This window comes from Bubalus kerabau, chromosome 1 (genome assembly GCF_029407905.1).
Source record: "Bubalus kerabau isolate K-KA32 ecotype Philippines breed swamp buffalo chromosome 1, PCC_UOA_SB_1v2, whole genome shotgun sequence".
NCBI lineage: Eukaryota > Metazoa > Chordata > Mammalia > Artiodactyla > Bovidae > Bubalus > Bubalus kerabau.
The window spans coordinates 136,741,816-136,763,360 of record NC_073624.1 but is presented as its reverse complement, the minus strand read 5'-3'; the positions used below and the strand labels follow the sequence as shown (position 1 = coordinate 136,763,360).

At 47.0% G+C, this 21,545-nt stretch overlaps 2 protein-coding genes and 1 long non-coding RNA gene across 9 annotated transcripts in view; 1 reads left to right on the top strand and 2 right to left on the bottom strand.

Moving 5' to 3' along the window:
* Window positions 1-10,221, bottom strand: part of CSGALNACT2 (chondroitin sulfate N-acetylgalactosaminyltransferase 2) — a 59,777-nt gene extending 49,556 nt beyond the window's left edge. For 2 of the 7 annotated variants that reach the window (XM_055589444.1, XM_055589450.1), the window contains exon 1: window positions 1,701-1,868. The gene's annotated coding sequence lies outside the window, so the exon portion shown is untranslated. Of the gene's footprint in view, window positions 1-1,700; window positions 1,870-10,072 lie in introns of those variants that run through there. The other 5 variants (XM_055589424.1, XM_055589438.1, XM_055589419.1 and 2 more) reach the window with 5 other exon arrangements.
* On the top strand, window positions 1,535-8,170 carry LOC129658547 (uncharacterized). The gene is made up of 2 exons (XR_008717400.1): window positions 1,535-1,674; window positions 8,009-8,170. It is a non-coding gene; the product is annotated as an uncharacterized LOC129658547 (long non-coding RNA).
* A 2,058-nt stretch (window positions 10,222-12,279) lies between the features above and the next one.
* Window positions 12,280-21,545, bottom strand: part of RET (ret proto-oncogene) — a 55,680-nt gene continuing 46,414 nt past the window's right edge. The window contains exons 16-20 of the mRNA XM_055589409.1: window positions 19,835-19,905; window positions 18,426-18,563; window positions 17,291-17,390; window positions 15,677-15,824; window positions 12,280-14,371 (exon numbers count right to left, since the gene is read on the bottom strand). Coding sequence (XP_055445384.1) covers window positions 14,214-14,371; window positions 15,677-15,824; window positions 17,291-17,390; window positions 18,426-18,563; window positions 19,835-19,905 — 615 coding nt within the window. The 3' untranslated portion in view covers window positions 12,280-14,213. The remainder of the gene's footprint in view (window positions 14,372-15,676; window positions 15,825-17,290; window positions 17,391-18,425; window positions 18,564-19,834; window positions 19,906-21,545) is intronic.

Here is a 21,545-nt window from a genome sequence, read left to right as displayed (position 1 = left end):
TAACAGTTCTTACTTAAGTCTTATACAACAAGTTTCAGGGACAAAACGGCACCAGCTCTATCCAACAGACTTAACTAAGAGACAGTTAAATAATGACAGTCATAGATGTGCAATCCAAGGAGTAAATAATTTGGTAATAAATCACTTAAGTCTTGAAAATATTAATGGTTATGCTTTTTACCAATCTTTAATGTTACAAAAGTTAAGATAACAAATTGTATTTTTTTAAAAAGGAGGATTCCAGGATGGTTAAGAAGTAATTTTCCATCTACTTTATGATTTAGCCATTTCACAGCTAACACAGATCTTCACCAAGACATTTGTTAAGAATGTTCATAGCAGTCTTCAAAATACACAAAATACAAAAACTGGAAACAAAAAGATCAACCAACAGCGTAGTCATATAATCATGCAATGGATTCTACACACAATAAAAAAGAACAAACTACTGATACATGAAACATTATGGGTGAAACTCATAAGCAGTATGTGGAGTATACTGTATGATTCCATTAATATAACCCCCCAACTAAACAAAACGAATAGATGACAGAAATCTGAATACTGATGGGGGGGGCGGGCACAGGGGTATAACTGACTTGGAAGCAGCAGGGGGAAACTCCTGGAATGATGGAAATGTTCCATAGGTATATAATATGATGTGGCTGGTGGTTGCAAAACTTAAATACATAAAAGTTCACTGAGCTGTACAACTAAGATTCATGCACTTTATGACTTCATATATATTTTATACCTCAATCAAAAAGTTAAGAAAAAATGTAATTTGCAAACTGATGGACTAAAACTATGTTTATGTCAAAATTCTCTGAGCCACAAATACTGGATATCCAAAATCCTTTTTACATTCTTTAAGTCATAAGACAATTTAAAACAAACGGTGTCAGAATAATAATACAAAACCAACGTTAACATTCTCAGTCATAAGATACTTGGGAGTCCTACTTCCACATTTGAAGTACACATTTTAATACAACATTAATTCCAGCAAAAGTGAAGGCCCAGCTCCTGAGAACCATCAAGGGCAGTTAAATATCCAGACATCGCATATAAATCTGAAAAGCAGGCTAAAGGATAAAAGCTTAAGATTTTTACAATCAAATTTCATTCTGCCAATAATATCATCATCAACAAAAGCCTCACTATGGCGTTTACAAATTATTCCTCTGCAAGTTGCTCTGGAATAGTATAATTTTCAAGATGAAGTCTGAAAATGCAAGAGGTTTCCCGTCCCTTGGTCTCCTCGGCCCCACTAATTGCTCCACAAATGTGCGTCTTTCAAAGGCGCCTAGCGTCTGGCAGAAAGCGAGGCTGCCGCCAGAGAATACTAATTTAACGCAATAAAGAGGTAACAGCTGACTACAAAGTTTATCCACTGAGGGGAGCAGAGACAGTGGTGTATTGGTTTTTTAAAAAAGTGATAAAAATAAAACACGCAAACCAACGGTCTCTGGCAGCACTGTTCATAAAAAGACAACTCAAACCGCTCCGAGAAACCGCAGCTTTTCCTGACACGGGAGCCGGCTCCGGAGGGCTTGTCCGTGCGGCGACCCCACGCGGACAGGACCCCCCGGAGAGCTCGTCCGTGAGGTGACCCGACCAGGACCGAGACCGAGACCCACAGTCCGGGACCCGCGCTCTGGAAGCTGCAGGCCGGTGAGCCAGGAGGGCTGGGTACTCACCGCGTTCACCCATCTGCTCACGGCGGCCGCTGCCCTGCCGCCAGCTCCCCAGCCGCAAGCACTACTGGGCGGCGCCCGGCTCTCTGAGGCCGCCACCTCCCCACCTCCCACCCTCGGGGCGCGCCGCCGCGCCGCTAACCTCCACTTCCGGCGCGCGTGAGGAAATGGGGCCGCCGCAGCGGAACGATCTCGCCACGCCCACGCCCTCCCCGGCCCCGCCCACGCCCCATCCGCGCCCAGTGCTTGGCGAAGAAAGCGCAATAATTAGCATCCAGTACTGATTATAATCCATGATCTGTTACACATATCCCTGTGTGCGTGACCGCGTGTGTGTAGCTCAAAAAACGATTTGTGGAGGCTGGGAGAGTGCGGGAGGCAGGAAACCCCTTTTGCCCGAGCAGGCGTCTACAAGGACGGGAGTACCAGCTTGGGCCGGACGGCTGGCTTTGCAAAAGGGAGGGACTCAGCAGAGGATGGCAGTGCTGATCCTGCCCGGGAACCCTGACTTGGGAGACCGGGGGCGTGAAGTGCCTGCGGGGGAAGTGAGCTGAGGAGTGACAGGTCGCCAGAGATGTCTGAGCATCCTCAGAAGTGCTGGGCTGCGTGTTTAGCCCCAGCGAGGAAGCCCTGGCTGCCAGTCATTCCATTTCTTTGGCCTTTAATTTCCTTGTATGTGAAAGGAGGGGATTGGGGTAGATTTTGGAAGTCATTATGGAAAATGACTTCGAGATCTGACATTGCTTGACTTCAGTGGGTGCGGGGGCAGAAAAGCCCTCCCTGACATTCCCACCGTTCAATTGCTGTTCCAGAGACATCCCCAAGGCACTTTGTCAGGCCCCAAGCCGAGCAGTAGAGGAGATACTGGGCATCTGCCTTTGTCTGGGCAGGACATGACTGTGCTAAGAGGGCTTCGGTCTCTTATCTGGACTCTGCTTTCCCCATTTGGTTACCTTGGCAGGCTTCGTGGACTTAGCCTCTTCAAGCCTGTTTTCTCAACTGTTATGGGGACAATAACACAGCACGTACTTCTAAGATTGTTGTGAGGATTAAACAATTTTGTATTTGAAGTGTTTGGCACTATGCCTAGCAGGTATGTGGTAGGCAGAGCTCATGGCTCTCATGAAGTGCATCAGTTAGAGCAGAAGTCTGGGGTGACTAGGGGGTGCCTCCTATGGGAGTGGTGGTGTTCTGTGTGTTAGTCGCTCAGTCGTGTCCAACTTTTTGCGACTCCATGAACTGGGGCCCACCAGGTTCCTCTGTTCCTGGGGTTTTCCAGTTAAGAATACTGGAGTGGGTTGCCATTCCCTTCTCCAGGGGATCTTCCCAACCCAGGGATCGAACCCAGGTCTCCCATATTGCAGGCAGACTCTTTGCCACTAGGGAAGGTCACACTAGGTGGTGTTCTGAGGGGTTTCCTAATGACCGCTGTCTTTACTGGATGATGGTTGTTGGGATGTTTTTAAGCCAGATGTTCTCCTTGGATATGTCCTGTGGAAAATCCCATGGGTAAGAGAGTCTGGAAGTCTACTTCTAAGCCAGGCTTGTAGAATATCCAGTCTCTACCCAACTTCAAGGTCTCATTCTGCTCTCATATCATTTCTGAACAAATGAAAACATTTACAGTTCTGACACCCTTTCCCCCTCAACCTGACTCAAGGATAAAGAATTCATCTAGTTATAGACTCCATGGTCTCTAAGCTTCTGAAAATAAGGGTCATGTCTTTTGTCTCCCAGGACTTTGCACATAGTGGTCAATAAATATATATTGAATTGGTTAAAGTAACACGTAATGATCCCTCTCTTTTCCAGAATCTCTACCATTTGACCAGCTTCTAGAGCAGATGACAAGCCTGATTACATTTTCTGCCTGCCACAACTACACTTTGGTCAGGTTGCCTGGTCATGCTCTAGGGAGAGTCTTTTGATACCTCTATGGAATAGGTTATGGTCTTCAGTTTACAACAGGGAAAACGGAAACTCAAGAGAAGAAACTGTAGAGGCTCTCTCAGTGCAGGATCTGGCATGAAATCATAGCAGTGTGTCATTTCTTTAAAACTGTTCTTTGAATCCTCCATTAGAATTGTTTTAAAAATACAATTTAGGTTCTGCCATCGATGAATTTAAATTGTAAGCTTATTGACTGCCAAATCATACACTGCTAAGTCACTTCAGTTGTGTTCGACTCTGTGAGACCCCATAGACGGCAGCCAACCAGGCTCCCCCATCCCTGGGATTCTCCAGAAAAGAACACTGGAGTGGGTTGCCATTTCCTTCTCCAATGCATGAAAGTGAAAAGTGAAAGTGAAGTGGCTCAGCCATGTCCAACTCTTAGCAACCCCATGGACTGCAGACTACCAGGCTCCTCCATCCATGGGATTTTCCAGGCAAGAGTACTGGAGTGGGGTGTCATTGCCTTCTCCGAAATCATACAGTAAATATATGTAATTTGAATTTAGAGAGAAGATAATGCATAATGCAAATTCTATGGCAGATAATGGGTAATATACTGGGGCTTATAAAATAAAGTAGTTCCCTTGGCAAAAATGCTAAAGCACAACTGTGGTATGATTAGTATCAGAAGGATGTAGTTTAAAGAACCCTAAATCTCCCACCAATCTCTGAGGATTTTCTTTTAAACTATAAAGCTTTCCTCAGCCTGCTTCTGCATGTCTGTGTGCGTACTCAGTCGTGTCCAACTCTGCCATTTCACGCACTATAGCCTGCCAGTTCCTCTAACCATGGGATTATCTCAGCAAGAAATACTACAGTGGGTTGCTGTTTTCTCCTCCAAGGGATCTTCCAGACCCAGGGGCAGAACCTGCATCTCCAGCATTGGCAGGTGGATGCTTTACCACTGAGCCATCTGGGAAACCCAGCCTGCCTTTGAGTCTCTGTCAAAAGTAAGTGATGGGTCTGACCCCCTTTCTATGGCAAGCTCTGAATACATGGCCTTTGCCTGTTTCATTGGGGCAGTCTTCATTTGTATCATTTTCCTGGTGGCCCCACCAAGATATGGTCTGCATCATAGTCTGCTTGTTGTCTCAGACTGAAGACTTCAAGCAGATGCAATACATGTGGCCTCCTTGTACCTTGCAGTTCTTCATTTGGGGTCTTACCTCTGCTCTCTTTTTTTTTTAAAACCTCTGCTGTCTTTATGTTAGATTCCTGGGCTATTTAGTTGCAGGCCTGGGCTATTTGGTACTCAGGTTTTGTTGTTGATTCCCATTTGACTGGCATCTTTGATAGAATCAGATCATTCTTTTGCATCTTTTTTGCTGTCTTTTGTGTTTCTATTTTGTGTTGTACTGTCTAAAAGTGTTGTCTGTCAGGAGGAGAGTTATGGTGCAGAACACAGGCAGAGCCTCCTTGACCTGTGAGTCTAGGGTTCATCCACGAGGACAAACTTTATTGCAGTTGTCAGTAAAACTGGATGGGGTTCTTCCATCTCAATTATGTGTCCTGCGAGATATGAGGTGCACAAGCATGACATTGCTACCTGATGTTGCCCACTCTCATCGTGTTCCCTAAGTCTAATTCCTCTCCTCCTCCAGGAAACCTCCTATTTCTTATATTGTTTCTTTGCAACACCAACCAACTCTTGGGTCTCTCTCTCTCTAAATGGCATAACTTCACCAAGGATGCTCTGGGCCTTCTACTCTGAGGAACATTGACTTTGAACAAGTTTGTTCATTTGAGAAATGCCTTTGAAATTATGCACCAAAAAATAACAGGGAACAGAATCAACCTGCTTATGAGTAGAGGAGTCCTCAGGAATCTCACAAATAGTTCCCAATACTCTGGTGTATATTTAATATTGCATTATTTTTGGTGCATGCCCCAGATAAATACTGAAACTAAACCTGACTCTCCATGGGCTCACAGTTCCACTGTTATGGGAAAATAATCAGAAGAGAACCTATTAAAGTTCATATAGATCCTACCAAACCATTGCTTAAACTTACCCAATAACCCTTGAAACTGTAAGCATAGTAAGGGATCCAACTGAGAGTTGAAAGCCTTAGATCCAAAGGTATGCTCATACCCTGCCATTGTAATATGCCCACATTACAAGGACAGGTTTAAGACTGCAGGACCATCAATAAAATTGTTACTCCTCACTTCTTAACTCAAACACCATCCTGTTACTCCTCACTTAACTCATACTTTCTGTAGTGAATCTTTGCTTAGCTTTTTCAGTGTGCTTCTAGATCAAGACAATCAATTGCTTTCTCTGTGTGTGCATGGTAAAATATACATAACATAAAATTCACAATTTTATCCATTTTAGAGTGCATAGATCAGTGACATTAAGTACATTCACATCCTGATGCAACCATCACCACCATGTCTAGAACTTTTTCATCACCCCAAAACTGAAACTCTACCAATTAAACACTAACTTGCCGTTTTCCCTCCCCCCGCCACTGGCAACCACCATTTGACTTTCTGTATCTAAGAATTTGACTGCTGTAAGTACTTCATGTAAGTGGAAAAATCTAGTGTTTGTTTTTTTGTGGTCTCTTATTTCATTTAGCATGACGTTTTCAAGCTTCATCCATGTTGCAGCACATGTCAGAATTTCATGCCTTTTTAAGGCTGAATAATAACCGTCAATACCTTTTCTGCCTTCATCTGGGAGGGAAATATGTTACAGCAGCAAAACTTGAGGGCATCAATCCTCGGGTTCACATTTCACAACTAAGAAGTAATCTGGAATTCCACATAATTGGAAGACTATTCCAATAGAGGACCTCAAACTGAGGATTCTGAGACCCCCAAAAGTGGCTGATCTTCAGAAGCACGGAGCTGACTCAAGACCTTTAGGACAAGGAGACGACCTAGGATAGTGCACAAGGTATAGGATAGTTCTCCCCAAAATGTTAGATCAAAACCCTGTCTAATTCTTGTGTGTTTTTTTTTTTATTGGCTTGCTTATTCTTATTCTCATTTTCTGTAGATCTCTGGTTGTCATTTACCAATAATGACCCTTTTCCTCTCCTGTCTTTTCTCTTTATTACAATGGTTATGTCACAATACACTCATTCTAACACCATTGATAGATTATCCCAAGAAGTAGCCACTGCCCTAGATCTTAAACTGACTCCTGAGTCTACCCTCCATCTCGAGACCCCCCGTGATGCAAACCACAAGGAAGCTATCATCTCATCAAAGGAGACAATAAGAATTACAGTTGATGGCAGCTCCATTTGCAGCAACATGGAAAACAACCTTAAACAAGTTCACCTGTGACTTTCCTTGTGTCCTGCTTTATCAGAAGAAAAAAAAAACAGTTATTACAATCTAGGTAATTGCCAGACCTTAGGTAATTCTAAATTTGAATTCAATGACTTTCACAGGGTGATAAGTCAAATATTTGCCACCTGTAAAAGACCAACAGCGATCCAAACATGTAGCGCAACTTATGTAAGCCCTGGTTCCAGCCTTCTGTTATGAGTAACTTCTTTCCTAGATCTCCATTGTCCCTACCAGATAGTACATCTTTTGTAATCAGGATGCCTGGTCCTGTTTCCTTTGGGCTTCCCTAGTGGCTCAGCAGTAAAGAAGCCACCTGCAATGCATGAGATGCCAGAGATGCGGGTTCAATCCCTGGATCGGGAAGATCCCCTGGAGAAGAGTATGGCAACCCACTCCAGTTTTCTTGCTTGGAGAATCCCACAGACAGGGGAGCCTAGTAGGCTACAGTCCATAGAGTTGCAGAGTCAGACACGACTGAAGTGACATAGCATGCATGCATGAAACATCTCATGCAAATTAGTAATAATATTCCAAGACTTGTCTGTACACAGACTCTAAGTCTCTAAATGACCAAGGCTGAAAATTCTGAGTTCCAAAACAAAGCCAGCCTTGATTATGCAGCACTCAACCTGGGGGAATTTCTGTCTCATTGTTTATGTGAATAATCAGAGCAGTGTTCCATCAGTAGAAATCATGAATATAGGTTTGTAAGAAACTTATCACTAACTCTGGCAAAAGACATTAGCAGTACCGCCTCTTCCCCAGATGGAACACCGATCAGTCCCATCTTGTTGACACAAGTAGTGATGGACAGTTGCATTGCTCTAGATTTCTTGTTGGTTAGTCATGATCTGTGCCATTCCTAATACCCTCCTTGTGTCATTGAAATGGGGAAGCTGGGACAGACAATACAATGCCTTCAGGCAAAGCTACTTCACTCTCTAATAAATTTGATCCTCATGGTCTATATGGGATTTGTGCTTGGCTTGGGTTGGGATTCTTGGTTCAATAAACCTTACAGGGTTTATTAACTCTTCTTGTTTTTGTCCTAGTGCTCATGATGCTGGTTCTTTGCGTCTATCTGGGACCCAAATGCTTCTGAACAGCCGCTTTCTTGACAGGTGATCAACATGATGATACAACAGGAAGATAAGGGAAAATCAAGTCCAAACAACCATGGTGTATTACCTCACATTTGTTAGAATGACTCTTACGGGAAAAAAAAAAAAAAACAACAATCAACAGGGACTTCCCTGGTGGTCCAGTGGTTAAGACTCCGTGCTTCCAGAATGCAGGGGATATGGGATTGGTTGCTGGTCTGGGAATTAAGATTCCACATACTCCCCTCAGCATGGCCAAATAAATACACATTGAAAGTAAATAAATAAATATAATCCATCCTTTAAAAAAACTACCTCACAATACAGTTAACCATGGAGATGACTGAAAAATCAGCCTCTAAGTGGTGAAGGCCTGGATTTATAAACTTCCTTGTATTCATCTACTTTCAAGCAAAAAAAGGACCAAAAGAGAGGAACTGAGAGACTGAATATGCAAACAGACAATGGCCAGCCCACGTAGAACCAAAGAACTCCAACCCGTAACCTCTGCAGTAACCAGCCCCAAATGGTCAGGATCTGGTCAATGACTGCCAGACTCCCTATTTTATTTTGCCCCAATTTCCAACTTGAAACCGCCCAAAGAAAGCCAAATATATCCTCCAAGTCAATCACCTAAGATGCTCAGTTTCTAGTTACTTTAGTGCCTTCAGCCTCCTCATGCCAATAGCCTCCAATCACAGTATACCTGAAGCCTCCCCCACTATTCCTCTCTTTTCCTGTAAAACTTTCTTCCTCCTCTGCCTGCCTTTGAGTCTCTGCCAAAAGCAAGAAGATGGTGGCCTCTTCCTTTGCAAGAGCAAGTGCAGAATAAATAAACCCTGCTTATTCTCTTTTGGGTGGTCTTATTTATTTCTACAAAGCTATATAGATGATTCAACTCTCTTAAAAAGTACAATTTCCTGGGAATTCCATGGTGGCCCAGTGGTTATGACTCCATGCCTCTATTGCAGGGGGCATGGGTTCAGTCCCTGGTTGGGGAACTAAGACCCTGCAAGCCACAACAGTGCAGACAAAAAACAATTCTACTTTTTACCACAACACTTCTTTTCATTTCTTTCAATGACTATCCTTTGAGAAACCGCAATCTTTCCCTCTTCTGGGTCATTCCTGACATTAAAAATTGTTTCCTATGGGCACTTCCCTGTTGGTCCAGTGGCTAAGAGTCCATACTAAATAAACACATACATATATATTTATTTGTTTCCTGTAATCTTATCTTTCAATATGTTCATGAAGTCCTCCAACCCCTTTGCCCTGGAGTTCTGAAAAAATCCAAGAACTTTGGCTTCTCATGTCCTGTGGCCAGAGAGTCTCAAGGAAAATTTTCAAGCTTTTTAAAACTCCCAGAAAAAAAAAGGTACAAAGCATGGAGCAAGTCACTTGCTCGTGTTGAGAGGAGCTCCTAAGGGCAGAGGCTATGACAAGGCACATATGGGCTCCCTGAAGTACTTCAAAGTCCCTTGCCTCCGGTAACAAGAGGCAGCCTTATGTTCTTTTCTTCCGGGCTGTGTGGTCAGTTGCTCAGTCGTGTCCAACTCTCTGCGCCCCCATGGACTGCAGCCTGCCAGGCTCCTCTGTTCATGGGATTTCCCAGGCAAGAATACTGGAGGGGGCTGCAATTTCCTACTCCAAGGGATCTTCCCAACCCAGGGATTGAACCCCAGTCTCTTGTACCTTCTGCATTGGCAAGCAGATTCTTCACCACTGTGCCACCTAGGGCTAGACCCTTCGTAACCCACAGGAATGACTTTCCTCTAAGGGAAAATGAAAAGTGCAGAAAAGGACTGGATCACAGGTGAAAACCAAGTGCAGCCTGAAAGAACACCATTGACAAAACTGACATCAATAAAAATAGGAATGTAAAAAATGAACTTTGCATTTTTATTAAAAAAAAAACTGATGGTATGCATGATAAATACAGTCTCTGTCTGAAGGATCAAAATTTATTTTTCTTCAAAAATGATTTTTTCCCCCTTAGTTTTAGAATGCACTTACCTCACCTGCCCACACCAGTTTTGAACTTGAACTGCACGGTGTCATCTGAAAGGATGCAAGATCATGGTCTCTCCTGGGGTGGTACAGAAGTCCTGTGGTCACAGTGATTGGCGTGGTCTCTGGTCGCGGCTCCCTCCATGTGCCTGGCCCAGTTCCTGTGACAGTAATGTCCCTGAAGCTGACACAGCGAGACGGCCTCCCTGTCACAGGTCCTCTGAGAGATCGCCATTTGCCAGGTCCTGTGACTTAGCACATTCCAGAAACATCTGCAAAAATATCTCGTCACTTGGCACAGCAATTGAAACCTGAGGTGCACAGATTAACCGGGATTTCTTTCAAGCATTCACATACGTGCCTCTTTAATTCCGGGAGTGAAGCTTATCCTCCCAGCTGTTAGTTAACACAGCCACCCATCCAGCCTCCTCTGGAGGCACAGCACCATACTTCACACTGAAAAACTCTCTACATACAGGTTCTGGTTTCTCCTGATCTTACCCAAGAATTATTCATGTGAATCCCAGCTCCCTAAAGAAGTGGGAAACTCTACAAAGTTCTTTTAATTATTAAAAAAAAAAAAAAAAAAAAACCCTTGGCTGTGCTGGGTGACATGTGGGGATCTTAGTTCCCTGACCAGGGATTGAACTCATAACCCCTGCCGTGGAAGCACAGAGTCTTAACCACTGGACTGCCAGGGAAGTTCCTATAAAGTTCTAGTGAGCCTGCCATGGTTGTGGCCGTGGAGAACGGACGGAGTGGGGCAGGCAACCTGAGTGGATGGTGCTTTCTGGACGTAGAGGCCCACCCAGAGGGTAAGCACCACGTGCAAAATCACGTGGAAGGGAGGGTGTGCCCCCACTGTGGCACATGCCCTTCAGACCCACTCTTACTGCATCTTTCCAGGGACAGAGAGGTAAGGATTTCTTCCACACTTTCTAGAATCACCCTATATACCACCATCCAAATACCCCATATATAAACATGCTCAAAGGAGAAGAGGGAAATCGCCACTCCTCTGCCTGGAAAAATGCTCTGTTTCTAGTGGGGGAAACTCTGCTTTCCCTTTTATGCTAAGTGTTTGTCCAAGACGTTCTCAGACATTATATTCTTGTGTTTCCCTACTGACTATATATATGTATACCTGCTCAGTTGCTTAGTTGTGTCTGACTCTTTTGTGACCCCATGGCCTGTAGCCCACCAGGCTCCTCTGTCCATGGAATTTTCCAGGCAAGAATACTGGAACAGGTAACCATTCCCTCCTCCAATATTCAACTACATTTCTAGCCAAATAAGCTGACCTTGTGGCTAAGCTATCCTGTGTGGAGCCTGGTGGAGAATGTGCCTTTTCAGAAAAATAAACCACATGTAGACACACACATTACTTATGGAATGTTTCTCTGCTTGAAAAAGGAGTTTTTCGTATTTTAGTATTAGCTTTTTTCAACACGGGTTTCTAAACATTCAGAGGCAAACAACTGAGTCTAGAAATTATATTCGCTTCCCATCCCTGAGGTCTAGATGGAAGGAGGCGCTGAGGGCCAGGAGCTGGAGCACCGTGGGCCTGGGGCAGCCCCTGGGTGTCTCACGCACCTGTGTGTACACGTGTGCACCCAAGGCCCTCAGTGTCCAGTGCACAATGTAACCGCAAATCACACTTATGTTGCTAATAACTTGTGTTTCCCTACTGACCCACCACCTGCTCCTTGCCAGGTTTCTGAGGAGCTCATAGCATTCCTGCATAACCCAACGGGAAGTCATAAACAGAAGCATTTAGTATTTTAGATTTCATAGAGGTTCAGGGCAAAGTTTTTCCTCCAGCAGACCTTCAGTCATGACAATGCATTTTACAGTCTCTCTCACAAGGGTCCAACTCCAGCTTCAAGAAACAAACAGCAAATTGCTAGAGAAGAGCAAATACCTGAACTCAACATTGGCTGCTGCTCTGTTTTACGGAAGGAATCCTTTGAGTGGCAGAACAGGCTTAGTTTTCACAATTACTATAAATGCGGCTGTTTGTGTACATATTATACAAGGCAAGTCAACAACATCACCAAGTGACCCCACAGTCCTTTGATCAGTCTTACTTCCCCAGTGGTCACCACAATAGATGCCCTTGTGACATCTTACTCCTTATATGGAAACTTTAAAATCAGAAACCTAATGTTTCCAACCAGAAAGTTAACAAGAGAAAAGAAGTTTACACATTGTACAATACATGATTTTATTTACATAACTGAAATGATTTTCTTAGTCACCTTGACTACAAAAGCAAATTGACACGGGTTGATTTAATAACCTTTCATAAATAGATTTAACAAATTTTAAAACAGATTGTTACTTAATACTCAGTAATACTTAAATACTTAGTAACTTCTGTGTATATGCATATGAAAAGTGTCTGATAGACTAACAAGTATGAATACCTGGATAACTCAGGAACAGACAATTAGGTTATGAGTCAAGGGTTAACTCCCCACCACTGGGTCAGCCAGTTAGACTTGGAGTTCTCCCTGTGCTGAGGACGAACTGCTACAGCCTCTCACACTGAGGAGGCATTTTTAATAACTTGAGAAAGTTTCTCCCTCCTTCTGCATTTAACAAGATGATCATTAAGCACATCTGAAACCTACAAGTTTACTACCATGACTAGATACCTGTAAAAGAACTTATCACAGTGTGTCTGAACAATGGCCCAAACTAAAGCCATATTGCATCTGCAGTTAAGTGTTTTTCCAGTGCTCTCCCTAGGTGTGTGCACACACACATGCGCGTGCACACACACACACACACACACACACACATACAGCTCCTCCACATAACTCATCCAAGCCTTCTTGGCCTCAAAAATGCCATAATCTTACCACTTTACCACTTTGGTGAAATGGCTATAAAATCCAGCATTTTCATGAGACATTGTTAAGTTCTTTCACAGTGCTTTAAGTTTGAAGACCAGGCAGTGTTTTGGCAACCAACCCTCTCCTGCCAAGTGACAGCGATGGGACAGAAAGAAGAGCCCCCGGGACTTCCCGAAAGCTACCCCCGCAGGATGGGAGGAGTGCCGAGTGTCTGTGACCACAAACAAGCAGTGAAGAATGACAAGAAGCTTATGAGTCATGGTCAGAACCTAAGAACAAAAATGTCTTGCCATGGCAGCATTGCGTTACAAACACAGGAAGAATGGACACATGTACCTTTCCACACAAGCTCTATAAGAGCCAAAACACTGTTGTTTCCCCATCAGAATTGTCATCAGAGGTGTCACAGTCCTTGGTCATTTGTCGACCCTACTTCTAACCTAACTAGCTGAGACTGAGCACAAGTCCCAACTACGAACGTGTGAGATGAGCCCCTGCCACTTTGGGGCACTGGATGGGTGGGTACTGAAGGCTGTGGTGGGGGAGGCTGGGGAGTTCGCGGCAGCCAAGTCTCTGTGGTCAGCAATCCTTGGATATGAGTCCATTCCACTCCAAGGCCCCCTCCTCCATACGCTTCTCATCACAGGGGTGTGATCTCTCAGCCAGGTGGACAAATGTGTCCTAAAAGCCCCCTCCCCTCACACCACCTACCTACATACTAAATGTGGCATCACGTCTCTCCATTGTGCTAAACCTAAGGATCATTTTAATCATAATAAGAATCAAATGTCTTCCTAAGAAAAGGTTACATGATTAAAAAAAAACAACAGGATATTGAAGGCTGCAGTGAGGCCTGTCCAGAAGTCCCCTCTTCCCCTCTAGCCCTGGTTGGGCTCTGACATCCCTATGCGGCCTGGCCGGGCTCTTGTTCTGAACAAGAACAGGTCGTCTGGGCCAGGTTTTTTTTCCCCTGCTGCCTTTTTTGGTGTGTGTGCTTCATGTTTAAATCATGTGGCCTTGTTTGGAGGCAACCAGAAAAAAATCAAACAGTTCAGGTAGTGAGTGAGGGACCCATACGTGTGAGCGCGGAGTGCGTGATGCCCACGGACGCACCGGCTGGGCGCTGCCGAGGGCTGAAGAAGAAGGAACACCTGCACCGTCCAGCGCGCTACATCTGCTGGGTGGCAAGCCCGCCAGCCAGTGTGAAATGTGCAAGTAGGGGCCGGCAGACCTTCTGTTCTCAGCATGTTTCTTCCCCTCGCGAGTCCATTACTTTTCACAAACAAATGTTAACTATCAAACGCGTCCATTAATTGTGCCGCTGAGGGTGAAACCATCCAGTTAGCATAAACACTATCATTTGCATATCTCGGACACCCAATGTTGGTGCCAGCGGCTCTCGTGAGTGGTACAGGACTCTCTTCAGGCCAGTTCGGGTCTGACATGCCTAAAAATGAAAACAGATCATTTGTTCTGCGCTGAAGAACCCAAACTTCATGTGCAGACAGTAAGGCCTTGGCAAAACTCCCTTTGAGGTTCAAACCAAACTTCTGGTTTCTGGGCCAACTGCCTGCAGGGTTTCGTGCTCCAGGTTTCCAAAACATGGGTAATGTTTGGGGGAAGGGGGGAACATCACATGTTCTCTTGGTAACTGTAGCTTACCAGAAACTACCAATTTTGACTTTTATAAGCTTCGGACTCTCAAATCTGATCAATCTCTGGTGACCTGTTTAACTCTTTCTGTAAGGCAGCATAAAGCATCAGCACCTTGCTGTACTGCCTGGCTTACTGCAGCAGGAAGCTTCTATAAAAAGTGCTCTAACGTAAAGGAGCCTACTTGTCTTCCATCCCAGCCTACTACAGAGGAGAGGATCTTCCAAATCAAGGGCGCACACAGCCCAGTCCCACAGCGTCGACGGGACAAATGGCAAGAAACACTAGCCAGCAAGGAATCAATGACCCAGGAGGCATGCAAAAGGAACAACCTCGGCCGAAAAAGGCTTCAGACTCCAAGATTTCAAAACATTCCATGATGAAGTTAGGAAACAGGAAAAAAATTTCAAGTATTGAAGACAGAAGAAGGAGTTTTGGCAAGAACCGCATTTACTGTCCATTGCAAGACCACAGCACCACAGACTACGTTCTTTCAAAAAGCATTTTGCTCCAGCTTTTAGCACTGACTTCATAAGTGAAAACTGTCATGACAGTGTGTGATACAAAGGATGTGAAAACAGTAGTCTGTGTGTATCCTCCCGCCAGTGGTGGTCCCCAAGCCCCCCCACCCCCACTCACCCAGACAGAGCCTGGGGGATGCCGGCTGTGTTCTCTGTGCAGGCAGGGTAGTGCTGGTTCTGCCTTTCTAGATTAAATGCCTCCCCAGGTCAGGAAAATGTACCCCAGTAGTTAAATTAGAAGTACCATGACTAAATCCCCACCCTGGAAATGATTTGAGTCATCATTTCTCAATAGCCCCTGAGAGTTCCGCCCCGCCCTCTCCTCTAACATCTTAAGCTGCTGGGCGATGTGGTCATCACACATATTTTCACATCCTTTAAAAAAAACATAGTTGTAAAAAAAAAAAATGCCTGAATGTAAACGGATGCAAAGTCAGACATTTACAAACAAAAAGGTTCAGAGCAGACTTTGGTTTCATTCAAACCAGAAACTCTTAAAAAGCATTACAGAGAGTAAGGACAGTGCAGAGAGCAGGAACAACGTGGCTAGAATCTAGTAAATGCATGTGAAATTCTACCATAGAGTTTGTTTTCAATCCACGTGGAGGGGAGGGTGCGAGGGAGGGGAGCGTTATTACAGTCCACCAGGGGCGTCTCCTCCTCTGACAGGCCGTCGTCATACAGCAGGGAATCAGATGGGGTGGACGCGGCCAGGTCCAGGTAGTCCTGGAAGAGAGAGACAGCTGGTCACCCCTGGAGCTGGCCACTGCTGGACACGCCCACCCCAGCCCCCACCCACACCCTGCCTGAGAGCAGAAGTCCCAGCTGAGTCCCACCCTGCACCTATCAACCTCTCGCGAGATCTGAGCCCCTGGCCAGAGTTGCCAGAACTGAGTTCCCCCAGCCTCTGCCTCATCCAGCCCTGCTCTGTGGTCCTCATCGCAGAGAATCACCTCCTTGGAGGCAGAAAGGTGTTCATTCATTGTCCTGGTCCTCTCTCTATAGCGCTGGGGGCACCAGCCCTGGCACTGGAGAACGGGCCTGTTTATAAAACCTGAGGCTCTGGGATTGCAGCCCCGTGACTCATGTGGGAAGGCCAAGACACATTCCCTGTCTGCTCCACACTTTCCGGCTTCTTTCCAGGCACTCCTGCCATCTCCAACATCAAGTCAGGACGGAGAAATCTGAGTCATCGGTGTGGGTTTTGGATAAGACGCTGCTAGAGGCTTCAGCTCCCAAGCAGGATGATTTGTGAGGACCAGCTACTTCCACTGCCCTGGTTAAAGGTGTCAAGAATGCTTTCAGTGTGTTTCTGGCTGGTTCTCAGCATTGTTCTAGGAAAGCTGTCTGTAGGCATCAGCTATTACCTCTGTTTAGGGTGAATCATAGGATTTGCCCAAACGATACACTGAGGTTGGGTTTTATTCCAAGGGGCCCAGTCCATGCATCTTGCTTTCCATACTTGGAGAAATGACAACTTTCAGTAACTGTGTTAATATAAGGATGAAACCACCAGAGGGCAAGCAAGGTCTGTGTCTATTTTCTTTACTTGCATTCCCAGCATCTAAGGCAGAATAAGGGAGGCAGCCCATTGCCCAATCAATATTAGTGGAAACTGTTGACTTCCTCCGTCACCTAGAGTTGTAAACTGGAGGCACACAGATATGTTGTTTGGCCCACACTGAGCTTTTGGAAATTGCTATAAAAACTGGGAAACAAACATCCCTGAAAATTCAAAAGCCCTGGCATGCTGGCACTCATATTCCTACAGGTTACATGTGTCTATGGTCAGAGGTCCTTCAGAGGCAGCTGGTGGGCTGCTATTTGTCACAGTTTCCACTGCTGCTTTCACTTCCCACCTCTAGCCGGATCCTTCATAGAATCTGAATTTAGGACACATTCATTCCAACTCTACTTTCTCAAGTTCCATTATTGAAAATAATTTTGTTCGGCTTTGGAATATCTTCTTCCCACCCCTGTCTGTGGAAGGGCTCTTCCTAAGTGTCAAGGTAAAAATCCTAGAAGTCCAAGAGGCCTGGATTAAGGATAAAGGCTCGTGCCCGCCCCCCGCCCTCCCCACCTGGAGACGACACGACCATCTCACTCTGCACAGCCACGCTCTGTCTTTGCACTGGGAATTCCACGCACCAGGGTGAGGGAGGTGGCACCAGGGGTTGGCTCCGGGTACTCACTCTGCTCTTAACCATCATCTTATCCAGGTCTTTGCTGATGTCGGCAAACACTGGCCTCTTGTCTGGTTCCTGCTTCCAGCACTGCAGCATCAGATTGTACCTGGTGGGACCAACAGGTGGGTGGTGACAATCCAGCAAGGACTGTCCAGTCACAACCACACACCCAGTACAGTGCACCCTGGGCCCCAGAGGCTCTGTTCCCAAACCCCAAGGCCGTTCCTGTGTCACTGACACCCTCCTCTGAGTTGGGCCAGGGTATGATGGGTCAGCATGGGCTCAGTATCTGGCGCTGTGGTCCAGCCATGCTCCCTATGGGAGCTTATGCAGAAATGCCAGTCCTTTTAAAACTCTTATGAAGGATGAACTGGGTATGAACACAAACACCTGCCAAGCACACTCTGTCTTGCACCTCCCTCCCTGCCCTGGGGCTCTGGCAGGGCTGCAGGGGCCACCCTGTGGGTGAGTGCTGGGCCTCTGCCTGCCAGTCCAGGGTGCCCAGGGAAGCAGCACCTACTCACCCTTGCACTCCCACAGGCACATGGCAGGTGCATGACAGACCTTGTAGAATGAATGGACCACTGTGTTTTCGCCCATGGACGACCCCCTCTCATGTGTTTTCAACCTGTCCTCCAAGGATCATCTGATGGAACCACCATTTGATGAGAGGCTTCTGGTGCCCTCGAGCTGAAGTCCAGGTGCCACCTGCCTGCTCTTTGCCTGCCTTGGTGTCTCCACTTGGGTGCTCCCCTGTATGCACCCCTGGGGCCATTCTGAATTACCTGCCCCTCCCCAAGCACCCTGGGACAGGTATTCAGCCTTGGACTGAGGCTGCTCCCTCAGTCTGAAGCACCCCCTCATCCTTCCACCTCCTCTCCTGGGGTCCTGCTCCCCCTCAGCCTTGTAAGTCCCCCCAGGAGGCCCACCCAGCCCCCAGTGGAATCTGGGTCCCCAGCACCTGCCATCATGCCCAAGGGCGGTTCTCTGTCATCTGTGCCTTTGTCTCCAGCTGCCCAGTTCGTCTGGGGCTGGCACCCAGGGCTGCCCAGCAGCGGGAAAGGATGAGTGCATGTGACCCCCCCGCCAAAGCCCGGAGCGTCAGTATCTGGGGAGGCTGGACCAGAGAAAGCATGCTCACATCTCCTCGCTGCAGTTGTCCGGCCTCTCCATCCGGTAGCCTGTCTTCAGAAGGTTGAAGAGCCGCTCTGGAGGAATCCCAGGGTAAGGGTTGCCGCCTAGGGTCACAATCTCCCACAGCAGGACGCCAAAGGACCACCTGAGGAACCAGAGGGCCAATGAGTGGCTGCACTGGGTCTCTGGCACCCTCAGCACCCCAGATATCCTTCCCCTGAGCAGCAACAGGAAACGAGTTCCCCGTATAGAGATCGGTCCAAGTGCCCACGGTTTCAGCGTGGGCTGACCAGACAGATGGAAGTGGAATGGAGGTGGGACCAGGTGTCTGCCTGCCCCGCCCTGACCCCCCAACAAGCTGCTGCCCAAGCTCAGCCCCCACACCCAGAAGGGCCAGGTGGCTGACCCCTGAGGTGAAGCTCTGTAGCATCAGAGATGGCACAGGGAATGCAAACGAGCACAGTGAAAAGCAGGTGGAACCAAGGCCATGGGGCACCGGGGGCACTCTGCAAAACCCCTTCACTTTTTCTGTGTGCTTGGAAGTTTTCGTAAGATGTTAAAAGGAAAAAACACTGCAACAGGAAAATACCTAACTGTGAGGGAAAAATTTACTGTGAAGTGGGGACAAAAACAGCATTATCACACAAGCCCGCTTACAGTAATTAAGAATATATACCTGCATGCCACGGACAAATCTAGGCAAGGCCTGTGAGGGCTGGCCCTAGTTATTTAGGGATGGAGGGGTCCCAGTGACTTTTAGTCTCTTCGTTATGCTTTCCCCTGCATTTCCAGTTGTTTTACAGTCAACTTGGTAATCAGAACAGAGTTGTTAAAACTGTGTAAAGAATTGCCTTTTCACAGCCTATCTTATTCAAAATATGCAAGGCTGTTTAGAGCAGAGCATTTGGAAACAAGTCTGTTGTGGTTTTGAAAACAATCGAGAATGTAGTTGGACTTGGAAGACTGAGTTTTGGTCTTGGAGCAGTTTGGGGTACCGGAAACCCACTCAAGGTCACCCCACCCTAAACCTGTCTCTGGGTGGGGACCAGTCCCCGGGGACCTGCTTGAAGCCAGCTCATACTCAGGCCCACAGAGAGGGAACTGTTTGGCTGGGACTGTGTGTCACTGAGATGTCCAAAGAGAGGGCAGGGGAGGCGGGGAGGCGAGGCGGTCTGCAGCCATGGCTCACGCCCTCATGCATTCCACGGTGGCCCTCAGGACTACTGCCTGGGCCCTTACCATCTGCTGTGTGAGTACACAAAGCTCCCCCACCCGCAGCCCCCGAGTTTGGGGAGGTCATTCTGGATGGTTGGAATGAGTTGACAGGAACTCAGGGCAGCTCTGTTCCCCAGCGGAGCTGCCCAGACAGGTGCATACGTGTAACCTCCACCCCAGGAAGGCAACATCCAGACTCACACATCACTCTGGGTGGTATAGATATGATCGAAGAGGGACTCAATGGCCATCCACTTGACTGGGATCCGACCCTAAGGAGGGAGTGAAAGAAAGGCATTAATGTTGCTCTGAGATCCTGGGACCTGGTGTGGGGGGGGCATGTCTCAGGCTCTTTCAGCTCTGAGGGGACACTGAGTAATGACTGCAGTGTGTTCCTAGGTGCAGACCAGCAGCACAGCCTCACAGGGGCTGGCGATCCAGCCCCACCTTCCAAGGCTTGGCTGAGACACCAGACAGAGCCAGTCGGCCTGCCCACAGCTGTACAAGGTGTGCTGGTCACGCACCACTTCCCAAGGGATTGATGCTGAGTGCAAGCCAGGCCCCACTGTGGCTACTTCTGGGGAGATCAGGGGCACCCTGAGTGTTGCCCAGTGTGTAGGCTGGAAGCACTTCCATCAAGATCTCCCCTGATATCTGAGGGTGAAGGAGTTTGGGAAACCAACATCCAGTGTTTCCATCTTGGCAATTTCTGACACAAATGAACACACTAAAGGCCCTTCTGAGAAGCTCTGAGGGAAGAAATCAGTGTGAGTGTCTTGAGTCTGGTTTTTCCCACTTATTTTATCCCAGGGCCCTTTTAGCATCCTCTGAAAGACTGCCCTCCACCATGGAGAGGCTGGGGTTCAACCTAACAAATCCTCTCTAATGCAACTTAAGAAAGAGCTTTTTGGTACAAATAGATCAGGTGGCTTTCCTGGTGGCTCAGTGGTAAAGAATCCACCTGCAGTGCAGGAGATGCGGGTTTGATCTGTGGGTCAGGAAAATCCCCTGGAGGAGGAAATGGCATCCCACTCCAGTATTCTTGCCTGGAGAATTTCATGGACAGAGGATCCTGCTGGGCTACAGTCCATGGGTTGCAAAGAGCTGGACATGACTGATCGATTAAACAACAACAAATAGGTCAGCCTCAAGGCACAAATCAATTTAAAAAAAGGCATTTGCTTTGGATTTTAATGCACTTATTATAATTCCTTTTTTAAAAAAGTACTATTTAGGATTCACACCCTACATGAAGTGTGACTGCTTCGAGGGTGTGTGTTTCTAACAATGCCACCCGCAGGCTGTGCTCTCAGGGGCCGAGTTTGGGCACCTCGTGCTTCCTCGCTGGGTGACACAGGGCCTTCCCGAGGACCAGTGCATCAACAGGAAGTCCCATCCACCCCCTCCACGGGGTACAGAGCACCCCTCTCCACTTCCCCTTCAGCACTTCTAAGACATGCTGTCACAGCAGAAACCCAACAAGAAATCAAACGTCATCCTCACAGCCCCGGGACCACCTGGGCTTCTCTCGTCCCTCAGAACAGAGCTGAAGTGTATGTCGTGGCTTTCTGTGTTTTTCTTTTTGAGCAGCATCTGTTCTGAATGCCAGCTTAGCTGTGTGTTTTGAGGGGGCCTGTGATCTGCCCTGTCTAGTCTGTCACAGGGAAGCTACTGGAGAGGGGTTGAGAGAATAACAGCACCAAGAGAGTCAAGACCAATGTCACAGGGAAGGGGACCGCACCAGGGAACCAGGTTTCCCAAGAAGGGCCCCGAACCACCTGTTTCAGTGACTTGGAAAAAGCTTCCCAAATCTCTACCCTGCGACTCCAGACTTTGTCTCCAGGACCCTCCTGATCGCCTTCCAAACTCGCTTAGTCAGCGCTTCCTAGGCCCTTGGACCAGGAGCATACCC